This window comes from Pelobates fuscus, chromosome 3 (assembly GCF_036172605.1).
Source record: "Pelobates fuscus isolate aPelFus1 chromosome 3, aPelFus1.pri, whole genome shotgun sequence".
Lineage (NCBI taxonomy): Eukaryota > Metazoa > Chordata > Amphibia > Anura > Pelobatidae > Pelobates > Pelobates fuscus.
This window is the reverse complement of record NC_086319.1, coordinates 106,742,484-106,760,509: the sequence shown is the minus strand read 5'-3', so window position 1 is coordinate 106,760,509 and position 18,026 is coordinate 106,742,484. Positions and strand designations below refer to the sequence as shown.

Here is an 18,026-nt window from a genome sequence, read left to right as displayed (position 1 = left end):
CGTGTGCGTATGTGTGTGCGTATGAGTGCAGCGTGTGCGTATGTGTGTGCGTATGAGTGCAGCGTGTGCGTATGTGTGTGCGTATGAGTGCAGCGTGTGCGTATGTGTGTGCGTATGAGTGCAGCGTGTGCGTATGTGTGTGCGTATGAGTGCAGCGTGTGCGTATGTGTGTGCGTATGAGTGCAGCGTGTGCGTATGTGTGTGCGTATGAGTGCAGCGTGTGCGTATGTGTGTGCGTATGAGTGCAGCGTGTGCGTATGTGTGTGCGTATGAGTGCAGCGTGTGCGTATGTGTGTGCGTATGAGTGCAGCGTGTGCGTATGTGTGTGCGTATGAGTGCAGCGTGTGCGTATGTGTGTGCGTATGAGTGCAGCGTGTGCGTATGTGTGTGCGTATGAGTGCAGCGTGTGCGTATGTGTGTGCGTATGAGTGCAGCGTGTGCGTATGTGTGTGCGTATGAGTGCAGCGTGTGCGTATGTGTGTGCGTATGAGTGCAGCGTGTGCGTATGTGTGTGCGTATGAGTGCAGCGTGTGCGTATGTGTGTGCGTATGAGTGCAGCGTGTGCGTATGTGTGTGCGTATGAGTGCAGCGTGTGCGTATGTGTGTGCGTATGAGTGCAGCGTGTGCGTATGTGTGTGCGTATGAGTGCAGCGTGTGCGTATGTGTGTGCGTATGAGTGCAGCGTGTGCGTATGTGTGTGCGTATGAGTGCAGCGTGTGCGTATGTGTGTGCGTATGAGTGCAGCGTGTGCGTATGAGTGCAGCGTGTGCGTATGAGTGTGCGTATGAGTGCAGCGTGTGCGTATGAGTGTGCGTATGAGTGCAGCGTGTGCGTATGAGTGTGCGTATGAGTGCAGCGTGTGCGTATGTGTGTGCGTATGAGTGCAGCGTGTGCGTATGAGTGCAGCGTGTGCGTATGAGTGCAGCGTGTGCGTATGAGTGCAGCGTGTGCGTATGAGTGCAGCGTGTGCGTATGAGTGCAGCGTGTGCGTATGAGTGCAGCGTGTGCGTATGAGTGCAGCGTGTGCGTATGAGTGCAGCGTGTGCGTATGAGTGCAGCGTGTGCGTATGAGTGCAGCGTGTGCGTATGAGTGCAGCGTGTGCGTATGAGTGCAGCGTGTGCGTATGAGTGCAGCGTGTGCGTATGAGTGCAGCGTGTGCGTATGAGTGCAGCGTGTGCGTATGAGTGCAGCGTGTGCGTATGAGTGCAGCGTGTGCGTATGAGTGCAGCGTGTGCGTATGAGTGCAGCGTGTGCGTATGAGTGCAGCGTGTGCGTATGAGTGCAGCGTGTGCGTATGAGTGCAGCGTGTGCGTATGAGTGCAGCGTGTGCGTATGAGTGCAGCGTGTGCGTATGAGTGCAGCGTGTGCGTATGAGTGCAGCGTGTGCGTATGAGTGCAGCGTGTGCGTATGAGTGCAGCGTGTGCGTATGAGTGCAGCGTGTGCGTATGAGTGCAGCGTGTGCGTATGAGTGCAGCGTGTGCGTATGAGTGCAGCGTGTGCGTATGAGTGCAGCGTGTGCGTATGAGTGCAGCGTGTGCGTATGAGTGCAGCGTGTGCGTATGAGTGCAGCGTGTGCGTATGAGTGCAGCGTGTGCGTATGAGTGCAGCGTGTGCGTATGAGTGCAGCGTGTGCGTATGAGTGCAGCGTGTGCGTATGAGTGCAGCGTGTGCGTATGAGTGCAGCGTGTGCGTATGAGTGCAGCGTGTGCGTATGAGTGCAGCGTGTGCGTATGAGTGCAGCGTGTGCGTATGAGTGCAGCGTGTGCGTATGAGTGCAGCGTGTGCGTATGAGTGCAGCGTGTGCGTATGAGTGCAGCGTGTGCGTATGAGTGCAGCGTGTGCGTATGAGTGCAGCGTGTGCGTATGAGTGCAGCGTGTGCGTATGAGTGCAGCGTGTGCGTATGAGTGCAGCGTGTGCGTATGAGTGCAGCGTGTGCGTATGAGTGCAGCGTGTGCGTATGAGTGCAGCGTGTGCGTATGAGTGCAGCGTGTGCGTATGAGTGCAGCGTGTGCGTATGAGTGCAGCGTGTGCGTATGAGTGCAGCGTGTGCGTATGAGTGCAGCGTGTGCGTATGAGTGCAGCGTGTGCGTATGAGTGCAGCGTGTGCGTATGAGTGCAGCGTGTGCGTATGAGTGCAGCGTGTGCGTATGAGTGCAGCGTGTGCGTATGAGTGCAGCGTGTGCGTATGAGTGCAGCGTGTGCGTATGAGTGCAGCGTGTGCGTATGAGTGCAGCGTGTGCGTATGAGTGCAGCGTGTGCGTATGAGTGCAGCGTGTGCGTATGAGTGCAGCGTGTGCGTATGAGTGCAGCGTGTGCGTATGAGTGCAGCGTGTGCGTATGAGTGCAGCGTGTGTGTGTATGAGTGCAGCGTGTGTGTGTATGAGTGCAGCGTGTGTGTATGAGTGCAGCGTGTGTGTATGAGTGCAGCGTGTGTGTATGAGTGCAGCGTGTGTGTATGAGTGCAGCGTGTGTGTATGAGTGCCCCTCCCATAGTGGTCCTTATACCCCCCCCTCCCTCCCATAGTGGTCCTTATCCCCCCCCCCCCTCCCTCCCATAGTGGTCCTTATACCCCCCCTCCCTCCCATAGTGGTCCTTATCCCACCCCCTCCCTACCACAGCGGTCTTTATACCCCCCCTCCCTCCCATTATGGTCCTTATACCCCCCCTCCCTCCCATAGTGGTCCTTATACCCCCCCTCCCTCCCATAGTGGTCCTTATACCCCCCCTCCCTCCCATAGTGGTCCTTATACCCCCCTCCCTCCCATAGTGGTCCTTATACCCCCCCTCCCTCCCATAGTGGTCCTTATCCCACCCCCTCCCTCCCATAGTGGTCCTTATACCCCCCCTCCCTCCCATAGTGGTCCTTATCCCCCCCCCCTCCCTCCCATAGTGGTCCTTATCCCCCCCCTCCCTCCCATAGTGGTCCTTATCCCCCCCCTCCCTCCCATAGTGGTCCTTATCCCCCCCCTCCCTCCCATAGTGGTCCTTATCCCCCCCCTCCCTCCCATAGTGGTCCTTATCCCCCCCCCCTCCCTCCCATAGTGGTCCTTATCCCCCCCCCTCCCTCCCATAGTGGTCCTTATCCCCCCCCTCCCTCCCATAGTGGTCCTTATCCCCCCCCCCCTCCCTCCCATAGTGGTCCTTATCCCCCCCCTCCCTCCCATAGTGGTCCTTATCCCCCCCCTCCCTCCCATAGTGGTCCTTATCCCCCCCCTCCCTCCCATAGTGGTCCTTATCCCCCCCCCCCTCCCTCCCATAGTGGTCCTTATCCCCCCCCTCCCTCCCATAGTGGTCCTTATACCCCTTTTTTATTATTATAAATTTTTTTTTTATTCTTATTATTTTTTTATTCTTATTTCTTATTTTATTTATATTTTTTTTTTCGTCCCCCCTCCCTGCTTGATATATGGCAGGGAGGGGGGCTCTCCTTCCCTGGTGGTCCAGTGGCAGTTCAGTGGGGGAGAGGGGTGCTGGCAGAGCTGTAACTTACCTTTCCTGCAGCTCCTGTCAGCTCTCTCCTCCTCCGCGCGGTCTGTGCAGCTCCCTCTGTCAGCTCACAGTGTAAATCTCGCGAGAGCTGCGGCTCTCGCGAGATTTACACTGGGAGCTGACCGAGGTGCTGAACGGACGGCGCAGAGGAGGAGAGAGCTGACAGGAGCTGCAGGAAAGGTAAGTACAGCTCTGCCAGCATCCCTCTCCCCCCGGTCTGTATTATGGCAATGCAAATTGCCATAATACAGACTATGACTCGAGTATAAGCCGAGTTGGGGTTTTTCAGCCCAAAAAATGGGCTGAAAAACTCGGCTTATACTCGAGTATATACGGTAATTCTTCAATCTCTTATCAGTAGCCTTTCACTTTGTGTTAACAGCCAAAATTGTATACTTGATCCTCGGCAATGCCCCCCCCCCCCCCCCCCCGTGTGATAATGGCAGTTTTGCTCATCAGCCTGAACTATATATCACGGTATACACCAAACGCTGCTGTTTAGAACACAAACTTATCCAAGAATTGGGGTCCATGGTTGGATCATTAGGGAATAGATTATGCAATTTATTTTCACATTTTATACTGGTATGACTTCCTAACTAAAAATACATCATTTGTTTTACACTTTGGAGTCTCCCTACTTATTTTTTTTTTTGCTCAATGAAAAAGGAAAATGTAAACTCTAAAATAACATTCTACATAAATGTACTTGTGTATAATGAAAGAGTGTTCCTAAACAACAACAAAAAAACAACACTTTCAAATTATATTGCTATGAACACATGCATAGCAAAAGTTTATAGAAGGAAGGCTTACCAACCAAAAACTCATTCTGGATAGATAGATAATCCCACCAACCATCTCTATTGCAAAGGTTTATGGGTTTAATATTGTATTCTTCAGGACAGGCTCCACATGCAGCCTGGTTCACAATTTAGGGTACTAAGCGGTGTGCAGGAATGATCACAGTTGGCAACTGGGTATACAAATTCTGTGGCTCAGCTCTCTTAGGCAGAGCTCAGTCTAACTTGTGGCTGCAGTATGCACAAAATTGCTAGAGAGAGGATGGATAGATTTCTACAAATTGCTGCATTTATAAGTCACTCTCAGAGCCTGGAACTGGCTTATGTTACTCTACGTACCATAAACTTTAACAATCGTGCAAAGTTGTTATGGTGCTTGGACTCATTCAATCTTTGTAGAAAAAAAAAAAAAGCACACATTGTGAACATCCCACACTCAGTGCAGATTGCAGGGTCTGTATTACATAGTAAGGCATGGTTAAAGGACCACTCTAGTGCCAGGAAAGCATACTCGTTTTCCTGGCACTAGAGTGCCCTGAGGGTGCCCCCACATTAAGCTGAAGTGGTCTGGGTGCCTAGAGTGGTCCTTTAACTTCACCATAATCATCATTCAGCTAATATGTAATGGTGATTTAATAAAGTGGGTTATGTAGCACGATGCTGTAAAAAACAACTGAATGTGTGCATGCCAATCCCTCCACTTTTACAATATAACTTTTGTAGAAGCAGCAGAAATATCGTACCTGAGATTCCTCCCCTGAGCTGGTTTGGTTTGTTGCCAGATATGTTGTGTCAGGCTGGTTGTTTGCTGTTGATCCAAGACGATTTTTAATAGGTAATTTGTTCAGGGAATAGGAACCCTGGTTGGGAGGTTTGGACATCACCTGTACATTTAAAGAATAAAGTTACATTTATTTTGTCTCCCTGCTCACACAGTTGCTTAGAATGGTAATGATTTGCAACAGGTGCCTTCTGATATGCTTTTTGGTAGTAATACAAGGTGACTGATCAATTTCTTTTTTAGGTGTCAGTGTTTATTTTCCTGATTGAAGTTAAAAGCAAGACCTTTGCACCAACTGCTTCACAGAACAGTGACTGTGTGGCCACGTTGTACCACAAGCTATGCAAGGGGCATAAACAGTCACAGTGCTAAGAATATGTCTACAACAAAATACATCTCAACTGAATGTGGGGGCAGTTTTCATCAGACTGAATGAAACACACATTGAAGATTGCAACTCTGAGGCAAAACTGCATAAGCAGCATCCCACTGGTTTCCATAGCGACTGACCAACTCCTAAAGATTGCCCCCCAAATTGCTCTTTATAAACAATTTACATTAATAGACCCCGCCATCTGGTTTTCAATCCCGTCAAAACCATTTGTTACATTTTGTTGCACTGAAAAAGCACCTCATTGTTACGGTGTACTGTATCTGTGCTGACGCCTTCAAGCAAGACACTTGTTTCCTCAAATGCCTTTTAACACTAGCTCAGTGCAGCATAGGTTTCAGACTATGCAAGCTGCTCTAGACCTTTAATTCCCCCTGCTCCTGGTTTTATTTCTCCCAATACACATTCCACATAAAAAGGATTTCCATTTTAATTTAAACACTTCCTTGGCCTCTGTTGCTATGCCATTGGCAAATCGTAAATACTAATACAAATATGCTAGGAATTTCACAATGCCATTCAAATCATTTGGGTGCTAATTGTCTGCAGATACTCCTGACCTGTTCATCCCCAGTGGTCACATTGCAAGAGAAGATTTTCATTAGCAAGTCACTTTTAGGTCTAGCTAGAAGTGTAGGGACTTAACATTTTGAGCCCAGAAATAACTGATAAACACAGATTTTTTTTTTTTTTTTTACCTTTGGCATGTGTCCAGCAGCTGTCAGAGATGATGGGACGGTTTGTGCTGTATGATGAGTCATGTGCTGTTGCTGCTGAGAAGGTTGCTGATCATTATTTTCCCTATGCCAGAGCACCCTAATAAACCGGTTATTTAACACCGCTTCAGTGCTAGATATTGCTCTCCTCGCTTCTTCATTGGTTAAGTACTGGATGAGAGCACCTTCAGGGTCTCCTTGGAAAGCAACCTTAAAATATATAAAAAAAGAAAAATAGCTTTGTGATCACCACGATTTTAGAATCAAATATATAAACATGCCACATGGATGCCATGTTAAATTGGACACAATAGTGAGCAACTCCTCACTACTGCAAAAATACTCAAATTAATTCTATCATGTTTGCACGAAGGGCGCACACACTAAACAGAAAATCAACAACATATTACCCACCTGTATATTAACAATGGTACCAAATTTGCTAAAGTGCTCATTTAACTTGGTAATGTTGTTTAGGTCCTGAGGGATTTTACGGACTTCAAGTTTGGTATTCGTATATAGAATCTTTTTCATAAATCCTAGTTTGTTATGGTTGTTGTTTCCTTGTCTGGAAATCAGAAAAATACATGTTGTATTTATGTTATACATACACAATTCTAGATATAGAATAGATTCTGCTTTAAAAAATAAAACAGAATCTGTTATTGTTTTGTTGGTGCATAGGTTGCTGTTCAGGTAAAGAGGGACACCGGGACAAGAACCAAGACTATTCAGACAAAAAAGTGGGAAGGGTGGCTATATACTGCATTTTATATATATATATATATATATATATATATATATATATATATATATAATATAATTTGCCTTTAATCTCAATGGGCAGACCATCTTTAAATTATGTACTGCATAGCTGGTGAGGTCACACTGTTCAAAACCTTAATGCATTCTGCGACTGAAATTGTGTTGCCTTACATACATGTTGTCTCAGTGAATAGTGGGATTTTTTTAGGCTTCTGAAGACATTTATATACTTAATGACAAACTAAAGATTCCTCAGTAATGATAGAGCCTACAAGGCTGAAAAGGTCAAATACCATAAAAAAAAAAAAATGTATGGCCTTTTGACTCTACCAATGTCCTTACTTGTCTATCCAAGCTTTCTTTGCAAACGGACCATCAATAGTTCCTAGAGGCCGTTTGCGGTCAGGTTCTACGACAACTCTGTTGACGTTGCTATTCACAGGAACAGGTAGAGGAGGTTCTGTTTGAATGATAATATTAGCAGCTAAAAAAAGAAAGAAAAATATTTAAGCAACAGGAATGTGATATTAGCAGTCATTTCAAGAGGCTTTAGGAACAATGTGAAGCGATCTTGCCATCATATTTAGGCTAACGGAACAATGTGATGCTGGAAACTTATATACTGGAGGACTGCATTAAAACCAATGTCTTATTTTAGCCTTAGCTTAAAGAGAATTTCCTGTAACAGAGAACAAAATAAACTTGGGAGGGGTGATACATGTTTTGTGGAATTACCAAGGGACATAAAAGGAACAATGAAATAAATAATAAATATATTATTGATCTTAATGTGTTTCTGGACACATTTAGATATGACCATTAAAAACAAAAAAGCACAATTAAAACTCCCTGTTAACCCAGCACCTCCTCCTCTCAAGTAAAATCAGATGCTTATCAATAAAGCATTGAAGCCAGTGCTTTTAAAATTGTTGAGAGTGTACACCTCTAGTGGCTGCTAATCTGAGAGCCTTTAGAGGAGTGTTTATGGCAAAATGTGCTTTTTTTGTGTCATGTACATATTAATACTTTTGGTTTTAGATTAGCTGTGCAATAACATGAAAGTCTACAAAACAATCATGTATCAAAAGTGAAGTTTCATTGAAAGATATGTCCACAACACTACAGATGCACACTATGGACAATTAGGGTCTATTAGGACATGATGCTGTTAAACCTCAAATTCTATGCAACTGAACAGACTTTATTTCTATTAGAGGTGTCAAGAGATATCTATATGATATTGAATATCAGAACAAGACGCATGCATAAGGTAATTTATAAAAGAGAAGTCAGTTAATTGTTACCGTTGCATTTTGTGTACTTCAGTTTGTCATTGTACCCATTTCATCTTGTATCCTCAATACATAGCTTATATTATTATGGGTGTCAGTTCTGAAACACCATTGGGTTATCTTAAATGAAACCATGTTGAAAACGTTCCTTTTTAAAAGGAAAATCCTGATGGTAGCAGTATTTTCCTCCAGTGGTATGCACCTTTAGAAAGATGTTAAGCCAAAACCTGTGTGTGCCATTAACGTGCTATTTGTGAATAATCGGAGATGGGATTAACATTGAAAAAATATACCAGAAAATACCCACCTACTGGCAGATGTATTATCGAGTGTAAAACTATTAGGTACTAGGTATTAGGTTTTAAATGTTTACTTGTTTATATAGTCTTAAAGTCAAATTAAAACAATAGATGTGGGACCTTTAACACTTGCAAATAAATCTTATGAGAAGCTAAAACAATTGTCTTAGTGGAACCCTTATGAGTGAGACCAGTCTGAGAGCAGTGTCCATGTCTCTCTATCCCTGCAATCTAAACGTTTTAATGCTTCCCTATGAGAAGCATAGGCATTTGATTGGAAGAGCACTGAGCATGCTCTTCTCTTTAAGAAGTATTGGATGAGAAACCAAGCAAGTGACACCTGCTGGGTTATGCAGCATGATGGGGAGCAGATGGCAGCACAGAGGAGTTAGACTCAACTTGGGGGAGGTGGGGGGGTGGGAGAGAGAGGGAGGCGAAAGTATTTTTCCCTTTTATTTTAGTGTTCCTTTAAGGAAGTTCTTAATGAAACAAACAGACAACATATAATGCTAACTTTTGACAATCAACTCACCTCTTGGCGTTGTATCCATGTCACCAGATGTTAATCCAATCAAGTTAGGCCTCTGTGTTTGTGTCCGCGTAAAGAACTGTCGGTAAGCCGTTCTACCTGTGTTTGTAAGACTAGGGGCTTCAGGATTATAGCCATCGGGCTCATATGTATCTATATTGGGAAAGAGAGAAAACACTGCCAGATCACTAATCCAAGCAAAGCAAGAGCATCGGCAGTTTGTTCTGCATTGCACAGGTTTACACAGAAGAGATGCCAAATATTTTACCATACAAGAATAATGAAGTTTATCATATAAGCTCTTCTACATATAACAAATGCACAAAATGAAGTTACTATATAGTGCAAAACATTCTTGGTATTTCTAACACCTCCAAAAGTCTTGACACATAACATTATGCAAAAAAATAGTTATATGCTTATATTTAAATTACTTTATTTTAGTTGGCAAAAACTGTCTAAATAATAATATTGGTTTGTTCAAATTATGCATCTATAATGGGGCTAAATATTGTGTGACAGAAAAACTGAACAGGTTTATGATTGCAACAGCACATTTTTTAATTTTTGTTTTACGCAAGCCAAAATTTGTGCATGTTTTTATGTACTACAACCATTTAACGGCATCATCGTATACATTAGGTATACTTACGTTCTGATACAGAGTACAGTAAGTTCTGAGGGGGTAAGGGAGGAGGCAACCCTCCGATTGGTGCAAGGCTTGGTACAGTGTTTGCTCCTTGCTGTTCACGGTTATTCAGCAAGTTTGTATGTGCTAATGGTAACCCTGCATGTTGGGAAACAGAACACACATTTTATTCCATTGCAAATAATTTTTGACAGGAAAAAAATTTAAAGATCACATGCAGTCTTATACCATTTCACAATTATTTGCGGATTCCCAAAAAGCCACTGATTTACAAAAAAAAAAAATATATATATATATATATCAAAAAAAGAAGGATCTATGGGTCAATCTCCTGACCTCAAATGTGCTCTTAAGTCTCTCTCTGACCGTATCACCTAATTTTACGGTCTTACCACACTAGAGTACTCCGCTTTTGGGCAGCTCCTCCACTTGCAGAACCGACCACAGGCACTCTCAGCCTTTACATTGATAATAGGGTAGTGTTAAGGAGTTAGTCTAAGCACCATAAGCACTTTGAACGATGGCAAAGTGCATAATGTTTAGCACAACCAGAGCCCAATAATATATGTGGATGGACTCTAGTGGCAGAAATATGTTAAAATCGCTGTCAATATAAGACTGTCTACCAGGGCTATCGATCTGTTTGAAACACTGTTTCAGTTTCAAATAATTTGTCCCTTTTGTGTGTTGTGCACAGTCCACATTCACAATATGGAAGGATCCCTCTCCCCTCTCAAGACAGAGCAGAAGTATAAACACAAGCACCGTCTGCAGCTCATGTGACAGATACGCGGCCTGGTTAAAAAAAAAAAAAAAAAAAATTAAAAAAAGTGAACCGGCTTTGTATAGACTGAGAGCAGCCACAGTATGGCTGCCATCAGTTTAAAGAGCAGTTCCAAAAGATTGGGACGAATTTTCTGGGGATTATTCTCCTATAATCCACTGCTGATCAGTGTATTTTAAAATAATTTCACCCCCTACAGACTAAAATGAGATGCTTCTGATTACCTCACCCCCCCCCCACCCCCACTTTTTAATACATTACCTATGAAATGTTACATTGAATAGGGAAAATCCCTTTAAGTCCAAAAGTATCAATGTGGCAGAGGAGAGGGCATTCTATGAGCAATGCTAAAAGCCTAATTGTTTTGCCAAGCTATCCCTAGATGGTTTGACACAACACCAAAGAGTTGCAAAACAATATAACTACTACATGAAGTTGTACCGATTATGTTTCTTAGTATGCCACTTGAAGTTAAACACTGAAAACGACATGAACCCATATTAAAGCAAACACACGGTCACTTGTGGGGTCTTAGCTTTTCTTTTTTTTTTTGCAAGGAACCCCCACCCTTAAGGCAACATGCCACTTCGATGTTAAAAGCCTGGTATAGAGGGAATATATACTTACCTGGAGGTTGAGTAGAAATTACAATTTATGGCAGTGGGGGTTGCATGAAGCACCCCCTCTTTACCATATTTTGCCAAATAACAGCACATACATAGGACTATTTAATCCTTACTGTGTCTCATTTATTTATATATATATATATATATACACATACATACATACATATATATATATATATATATTTTTTTTTTTTTAACAAAAAAAAAAACAAGGTGATCGTGCAGCTTTAAAAAGGAACACTCCACATAAATAAAGTACTTCAGCTTTAGGTTTCTAGAGAAAATTAGCACTTTAATAAAACTTCACTGAAACGCCTCACTTCCTGTCAGACAGCCAGTTTTTGCTTTTAATAGTATTAAAGGGATACTCCACTGCCCAAACAGAAATTATTATTTTATAATATAATGTTTAGTAAAGGAACACAAAATTTAAAAAAATAATAAAAATCATACATTTAAATATTTTTTTTATTGGGGTTATAACTAAAAACAGCTTGAAAAACCTATAGTTCTCGTTTCTGATGCCTTCGCAAGCCCTCGCTTCTTTCTTCCACAGTCCAGACTTTCTGTGGCTGTCCAATCACAGACTTCCCAATGCAGCTCAATGTGAAGTCTTTGCAATGAAGGAGCTCTGTGCAATTGCTGCCTCTTAAATGTAGCACTAGTGAGCTAAACAAACCAGGTAGTAACAGGACCTGTTCGCTGCTTGAGGGTGTAATTTAGAAGAATGAAAATGTATATTGAAATCTTCACTTTCTTTTGTTAAAAAAAAAAAATAAAAAATCTAGAAGTCCGGAGTGACCCTTTAAGGTAAGAAACTATTTTAGAATATGAGTCAACCTGGCCTAACATTCACAAAATCTTGATTCTCACAAGGACTACAGCAAATTAACTCCTAAATGACTAGCATACCATGTATGTCAAGATATAATGGCATCAGCCTAATCCCTCAATATAAAGAGGTTAAGTGCACGTCTATTTTGGTGTCGAGGTTTTGCATTTCTTTTTTCTGGCCCTGATTATTTCATTCACATGTGCAGATGCCAATTTTATTTCAGTAGCATCAGAATGACAAAGACATTTTTTTTCTAATTTAAACCACTGTGAAGCTCCTACAACCTTAAACAGAAAGGCAGACAATGTGGAGTAAAACAAGCCAAGACAAAGGCAGATCACATTAAATTAACAGTCCTTTCTAAGAAGACAAACCAAACCAAACCAAAAATGATTACTAAATGAAGGGGTTGTTAAGATCATGGTTACAGTGTTCACTTACTTGTGGTAGGGGGAACAGCAGATGGAGGAGGCTGATTGACTACTCCGGGAACAGGCACTCTCATATTGTGATGGCCAGGGATGGGGGGCATCAAGATACCAGGAGGAGGAAGTCCAGGGGGAGGGGGGAAAGGAATCATACTGGGTAAGGACACATCATCAACTACCAGAGGGTCATTTCCATGATCATACTGGCAGAGATCACCAAGGATGCAAAACCCTCGCTCTATGGAGAGAGATAAATGGGGAAAAAATGCCATATGAATACAAGGTCATCTGGACTGTTGCAAACCACAGAACCACCCCAGAAGAACTCCATCAAATTAAACATACATTCTTTTGGACAGGCTTGCACTCATGACTAGCTCGTTAACTTACTTGACAACTAGCAAAGGGTGAGAGTCTGAGAAGGCCCCAGGCCACACCTTTAAATATTATCACTAACCCGTGAATCTGATGTAATTTCACATTAACAAGCTTTAAAGCGACGAGATATATAGTTTGGACAAAGTCTTAACGCGTGTCAAAAAAAAAAAAAAAAAACACCACTGCATGCATTAGTATTTAAAAGTACAATACAATTATCAAAAAGATCTGTCTTGTCGGATTTATCGGTGATTAAAAATTTTAAAATAAACATATCTTTGCAGGTGTAAAAAGGAATAGGGATACTGAAAATGTTAAAGCTTATAAGAAAGAACAAAGCATATAAAGACAGTTACCAATCATTTGATGTAATATACATACGGTAATAGCAATAAATATTCTATGTAAATGAAACATATTTTATTTAAACAATCTCAATCTGCAAGCTCTCAAGACAAGCACCACTAACCTTTCAATTGTTTAATGTTTAACATTTGTCAGTACTTGAACTATTATACAGTCGAGTAAATTATACTTGTCGTTTTTAATTAAAATGAAAATATTAAATGGATGTCAGTTTCTCTCATACAGTTCCTGAAACAAAGGTTACTTAAGAGGCATTTGTTCAAAGCTAAAATCATGGAGAACAAGTACAAGTATAATAATAAACATGGAGCTTGAAGAGTTACACAGTCTTTCTTACCATCATAATCTCGACAGCGTCGTTTAGTGGGTGGGTTTCTGCTAAACGAGTTGGGAAGGTTATGGTTGTTATAGTAATTGGACCAGATCTCTGTTGTGTTTTCTGGGTGGTGAGCAGGTGCGATGACTGTTACAGTGCTGGGGATAGCTTGCCCACCAGAGGAATACTGTGGCTCAGTTGAGCAGGTGACTGACTGGGAGGAGCATGGTGTATAAACAGACTCCAGATCACTCCGTTCACATTCAAACTTGGGTCTCTCTCTGTGCTCTGCAAATAGCAAAAAAAAAAAAAAAAAAAAAAAAACTATAAACAAATAGCATAAACCTTTTCAGAAATGTGTTACGTAAAAAAAATAAAAACGAATTGCAGTTAAGCAATGGTAACTTTATCTGTACAAAATACAGAACAAGAATACAAGAAAAAACCCAGATTTAAGCATATGCCGAGAAAAAACAAAAATGCACCTATTGATTCAATGTGTAACAAATTAGGCAAACACAGCTGTTCTGCCATAATCCTTCAATTCAGCTAGGCTAGCTATTTCAGCTTGAATTTTGCCGTCCCGATTTTAAATGTGCAGCAGTTTGAAGTTTAGGGAATACCTCTGGCAGGCTTGATGCTTTTAAAGTAGGGTAGGCTAACCTAACGATGTTCTATATAATGGAAATACATATACCAAAATGAAAAAATAAACAAATAAAAAAAATTAAAAAAAATAAACACATTTCAGATAATCTAAGATAGCATGCACAAGCACATATTGTGGAAACACTTACATGCCATCAAAACGAATAGGTTGTACAGCCATTTAAACTGATACCAAAATAAACCAATTAAAAATAAAACTGCCATAACACTAAGCTCGTTTGGGCATGGTCCTCGTTAACCTATTGTTTCCGTATCATTATGTAATTGCCTCACTTATTGATATATTTCCCCATTTCATATTATTGTAAAGCGCTGCATAATAAGTTGGCACTATATAAATTCCAATAATAGCAGCATTTAATAAGCAAAATATTTTTGGATTACTATAAATGTTATGCATTCTGAACACAAACATCTACATTTTATAGGTAAAGCTAACAAACAAAAGAAAAGAAAATACATTACTTCTCCAAGTGATCACTTGGGTCATCTGCAGATAAGACCATCCATAGCTGCTATACCAGTCTTCCATTATAGAAAGTAGCTAGTGACCAGCAGGCAGCCACACCATGTGACAATACACACAGGCAGAACTATGGTCTTTCTTAAACCGTAGCTGAATAATAAAACCACCTACACCCCCAAGACACACGCATACACACTCACAGGAATACACAAGTGAATACATTAGATAAACGAGGTTATATTTGGAAAAAAACTCCCTTAGCTGAACCTCTGCGCTGAAGGTATGCAACTGCTCAAAACACATAATCCCTCCATATTCTTTATTAGATATATGTACATTTCTTCCCTGAACTAAATTTCATGTCATACATCGTTCAGACTTGCATGATGTCCACTATACAAATGATTATTAGGGTGCACTGTACAAAAATAAACTCTTATAACAAGACCAACACTAGTTATTTGCTGAAAACCGTACTAGAATTCACTTGAGCCAGAGGGTAGCACATAAAAATTTTGGGACAATTATGGCTTACCTTGGCTGCCCCGGGTTTTTGGACTACACTTCTCATGATTCTCAGCCAGCTTAGCTCACAAACTGTTGCAAAATGAACTACTGCTCATTAAAATGTAGCCACTTCTATTACATGCTACGAACATTATAAATCACAAACCTGGTTATTAAATTATTATTGGTATTTATATAGCGCCAACTAATTCTGCAGCGCTTTACATCATGATGAAAGGGGGGGTGGGGGGGAGGGGTGGATTTTACAAATAAATGAGACCATTACACAGTGACACAGAAACAATAGGTAGATAAGAGGCCCTACTCAAACGAGCTTACAGTCTAGAGGTAAACACCCATTACCATAAGGTAATGATTCAGTAGCAATCAAATCCTCAAAGGTCAGAAAGACTGAACAGCATTGTAAATTCTAAACCTAAAACATTCTTTGACACACTGAGTTCCCAACATCTGTTCCACCTTGTTCTGAAGTTTATATTTGCTTTTACAATTCAATCTTGGTTAACACGGAGTACATGTCAAAATAAAGCCACATTTCAATTATGCTTCCCAAGTTTTGGGAAACTGCTTAAAGGAACACAAACCTGTACTCCCACAATGTCACAGAGGAGGCATGGCCTCCTCCATGACACTCCAATCTAATGCTTGTTATAGAGGTGCATCAGTGACATCATGTGCATAAAGGCTTCCACATGGCAAAGGAATTAATCAACGCTTTCCTATAGGAGATTCTCCATCATGTTATCAAGGTTTATTGTGTCACTGCAGCGCCAGCGCATTGAGTGGCTGTCATACTGATAGCCACTATAATTGGACTTAATCCTGCAGTGTAAACATTGCAGTTTCTAGAAATCTGGGTTAAAAGGACACGGCCCCTTCACCCATACCACTTCATTCAAATGATGTGGTCTAGGTGACTATAGATTTCCTTTAAATAATATTTTCACTACACTGTTTTATCCAAATAAAGTTGGATTTGTTTTGAATTTATATTTTGTAAAATATAAAAGGGACATAAGATTTGGCATTATATAGAAGCACAGAATGTGAAGGCAGATAAGAACCATTCGGCACATCTAGTCTGCCCAATTTTCTAAATACTCATTAGTCCCTGGTCTTATCTTATAGTTAGGATAGCCTTACATCTATTCCACGCATGCTTAAACTCCTTTACTGTGTTAAAGAGACACTATAGTCACCTGAACAACTTTAGCTTAATGAAGCAGTTTTGGTGTATAGAACATGCCCCTGCAGCCTCACTGCTCAATTCTCTGCCATTTAGGAGTTAAATCCCTTTGTTTATGAACCCCAGTCACACCTCCCTGCATGTGACTTGCACAGCCTTCCATAAACACTTCCTGTAAAGAGAGCCCTATTTAGGCTCTTTATTGCAAGTTTCTTATCCCCTGTTATGTTAATAGCTTGCTAGACCCTGCAAGAGCCTCCTGTATGTGATTAAAGTTCAATTTAGAGATTGAGATATAATTATTTAAGGTAAATTACATCGGTTTGAAAGTGAAACCAGTTTTTTTTTCATGCAGGCTCTGTCAATCATAGCCAGAGAAGGTGTGGCTAGGGCTGCATAAACAGAAACAAAGTGATTTAACTCCTAAATGACACTGAATTGAGCAGTGAAATTGCAGGGGAATGATCTATACACTAAAACTGCTTTATTTAGCTAAAGTAATTTAGGTGACTATAGTTCCTTTAACCTCTACCACTTCAGCTGGAAGGCTATTCCATGCATCCACTACCCTCTCAGTAAAGTAATACTTCCTGATATTTTTAAACCTTTGCATGACTAAATTAAGACGGTCATCTTATTGTGGTAGTTTTTCTTCTTTTAAATATAAAGTCTCCTTCTTTACTGTGTTTATTCCCTTTATTTATTTTAATGTTTCTATCATATCCCCCTGTCTCGTCTTTCCTCCAAGCTATTCATGTTGAAGGACCACTATAGTGCCAGGAAAACACTCGTTTTCCTGGCACTATAGTGCCCTGAGGGTGCCCCCACCCTGAGAGCCCCCCTCCCACTGGGCTCTAGGTGGTGGAAGGGGTTAAATTTACCTCTTTTTCCAGCGCCGGGCGGGGAACTCTCCTCCTCCTCCCCCCTCGGCTGAATGCGCATGCGCGGCACGAGCCGAGCTCAGCCAGTCCATAGGAAAGCATTCACAAGGCTTTCCGATGGACCCTGGCGTCTTCCCACTGAAAATCACGGTGAGAAGCGCGGAAGCGCCTCTAGCAGCTGTCAGTGAGACAGCCACTAGAGGCTGGATTAACCCTATTATAAACATATAGAAAAAAGGGTTAAACCTAGATGGACCTGGCACCCAGACCACTTCATTAAGCCTCTAGTGGTCCTTTAAGTTCCTTTAATCTTTCCTTGTAAGTTTTATCCTGCAATCCATGAACCAGTTTAGTAGCCCTTCTTTGAACTCTCTCTAAGGTATCAATATCCTTCTGGAGATACGGTCTCCAGTACTGCATACGATACTCCAAGTGAGGTCTCACCAGTGTCCTGTACAATGGCATGAGCACTTCCCTCTTTCTACTAATACCTCTCCCTACACAACCAAGCATTCTGCTAGCATTTCCTGCTGCTCTATTACATTGTCTGCCTACCTTTAAGTCATCAGAAATAATCACCCCTCAATCCTTTTCCTCAGATGTTGAGGTTAGGACTATCAAATATTCTGTACTCTGCCCTTGGGGTTTTACATTTCTACTTGGGTTTTTGGTCCCTGTAATCTGATGTTTCTAAAGCGTTTACCTGTAGAACCCCTTCTTTTAGACTGAAAAGAGGGTCCCACACACAAAAATGTTGAGTACCACTGATTTAGACTCTATATTGCTGTAGTAATTTCTCTAGCAAAACGTATACTTAAGGGATATGCATCCACCAGCGATGGGAA

The 18,026-nt window shown here is 41.7% G+C and overlaps 1 protein-coding gene across 1 annotated transcript in view; it reads right to left on the bottom strand.

The window, feature by feature from the left end:
• The window catches only part of RBM27 (RNA binding motif protein 27), a 55,459-nt gene that overhangs the window by 20,330 nt on the left and 17,103 nt on the right, over positions 1-18,026 (bottom strand). Inside the window, exons 6-13 of the mRNA XM_063445248.1 lie at positions 13,473-13,739; positions 12,405-12,629; positions 9,722-9,856; positions 9,073-9,222; positions 7,292-7,433; positions 6,599-6,752; positions 6,167-6,394; positions 5,040-5,180 (exon numbers count right to left, since the gene is read on the bottom strand). Coding sequence (XP_063301318.1) covers positions 5,040-5,180; positions 6,167-6,394; positions 6,599-6,752; positions 7,292-7,433; positions 9,073-9,222; positions 9,722-9,856; positions 12,405-12,629; positions 13,473-13,739 — 1,442 coding nt within the window. The remainder of the gene's footprint in view (positions 1-5,039; positions 5,181-6,166; positions 6,395-6,598; positions 6,753-7,291; positions 7,434-9,072; positions 9,223-9,721; positions 9,857-12,404; positions 12,630-13,472; positions 13,740-18,026) is intronic.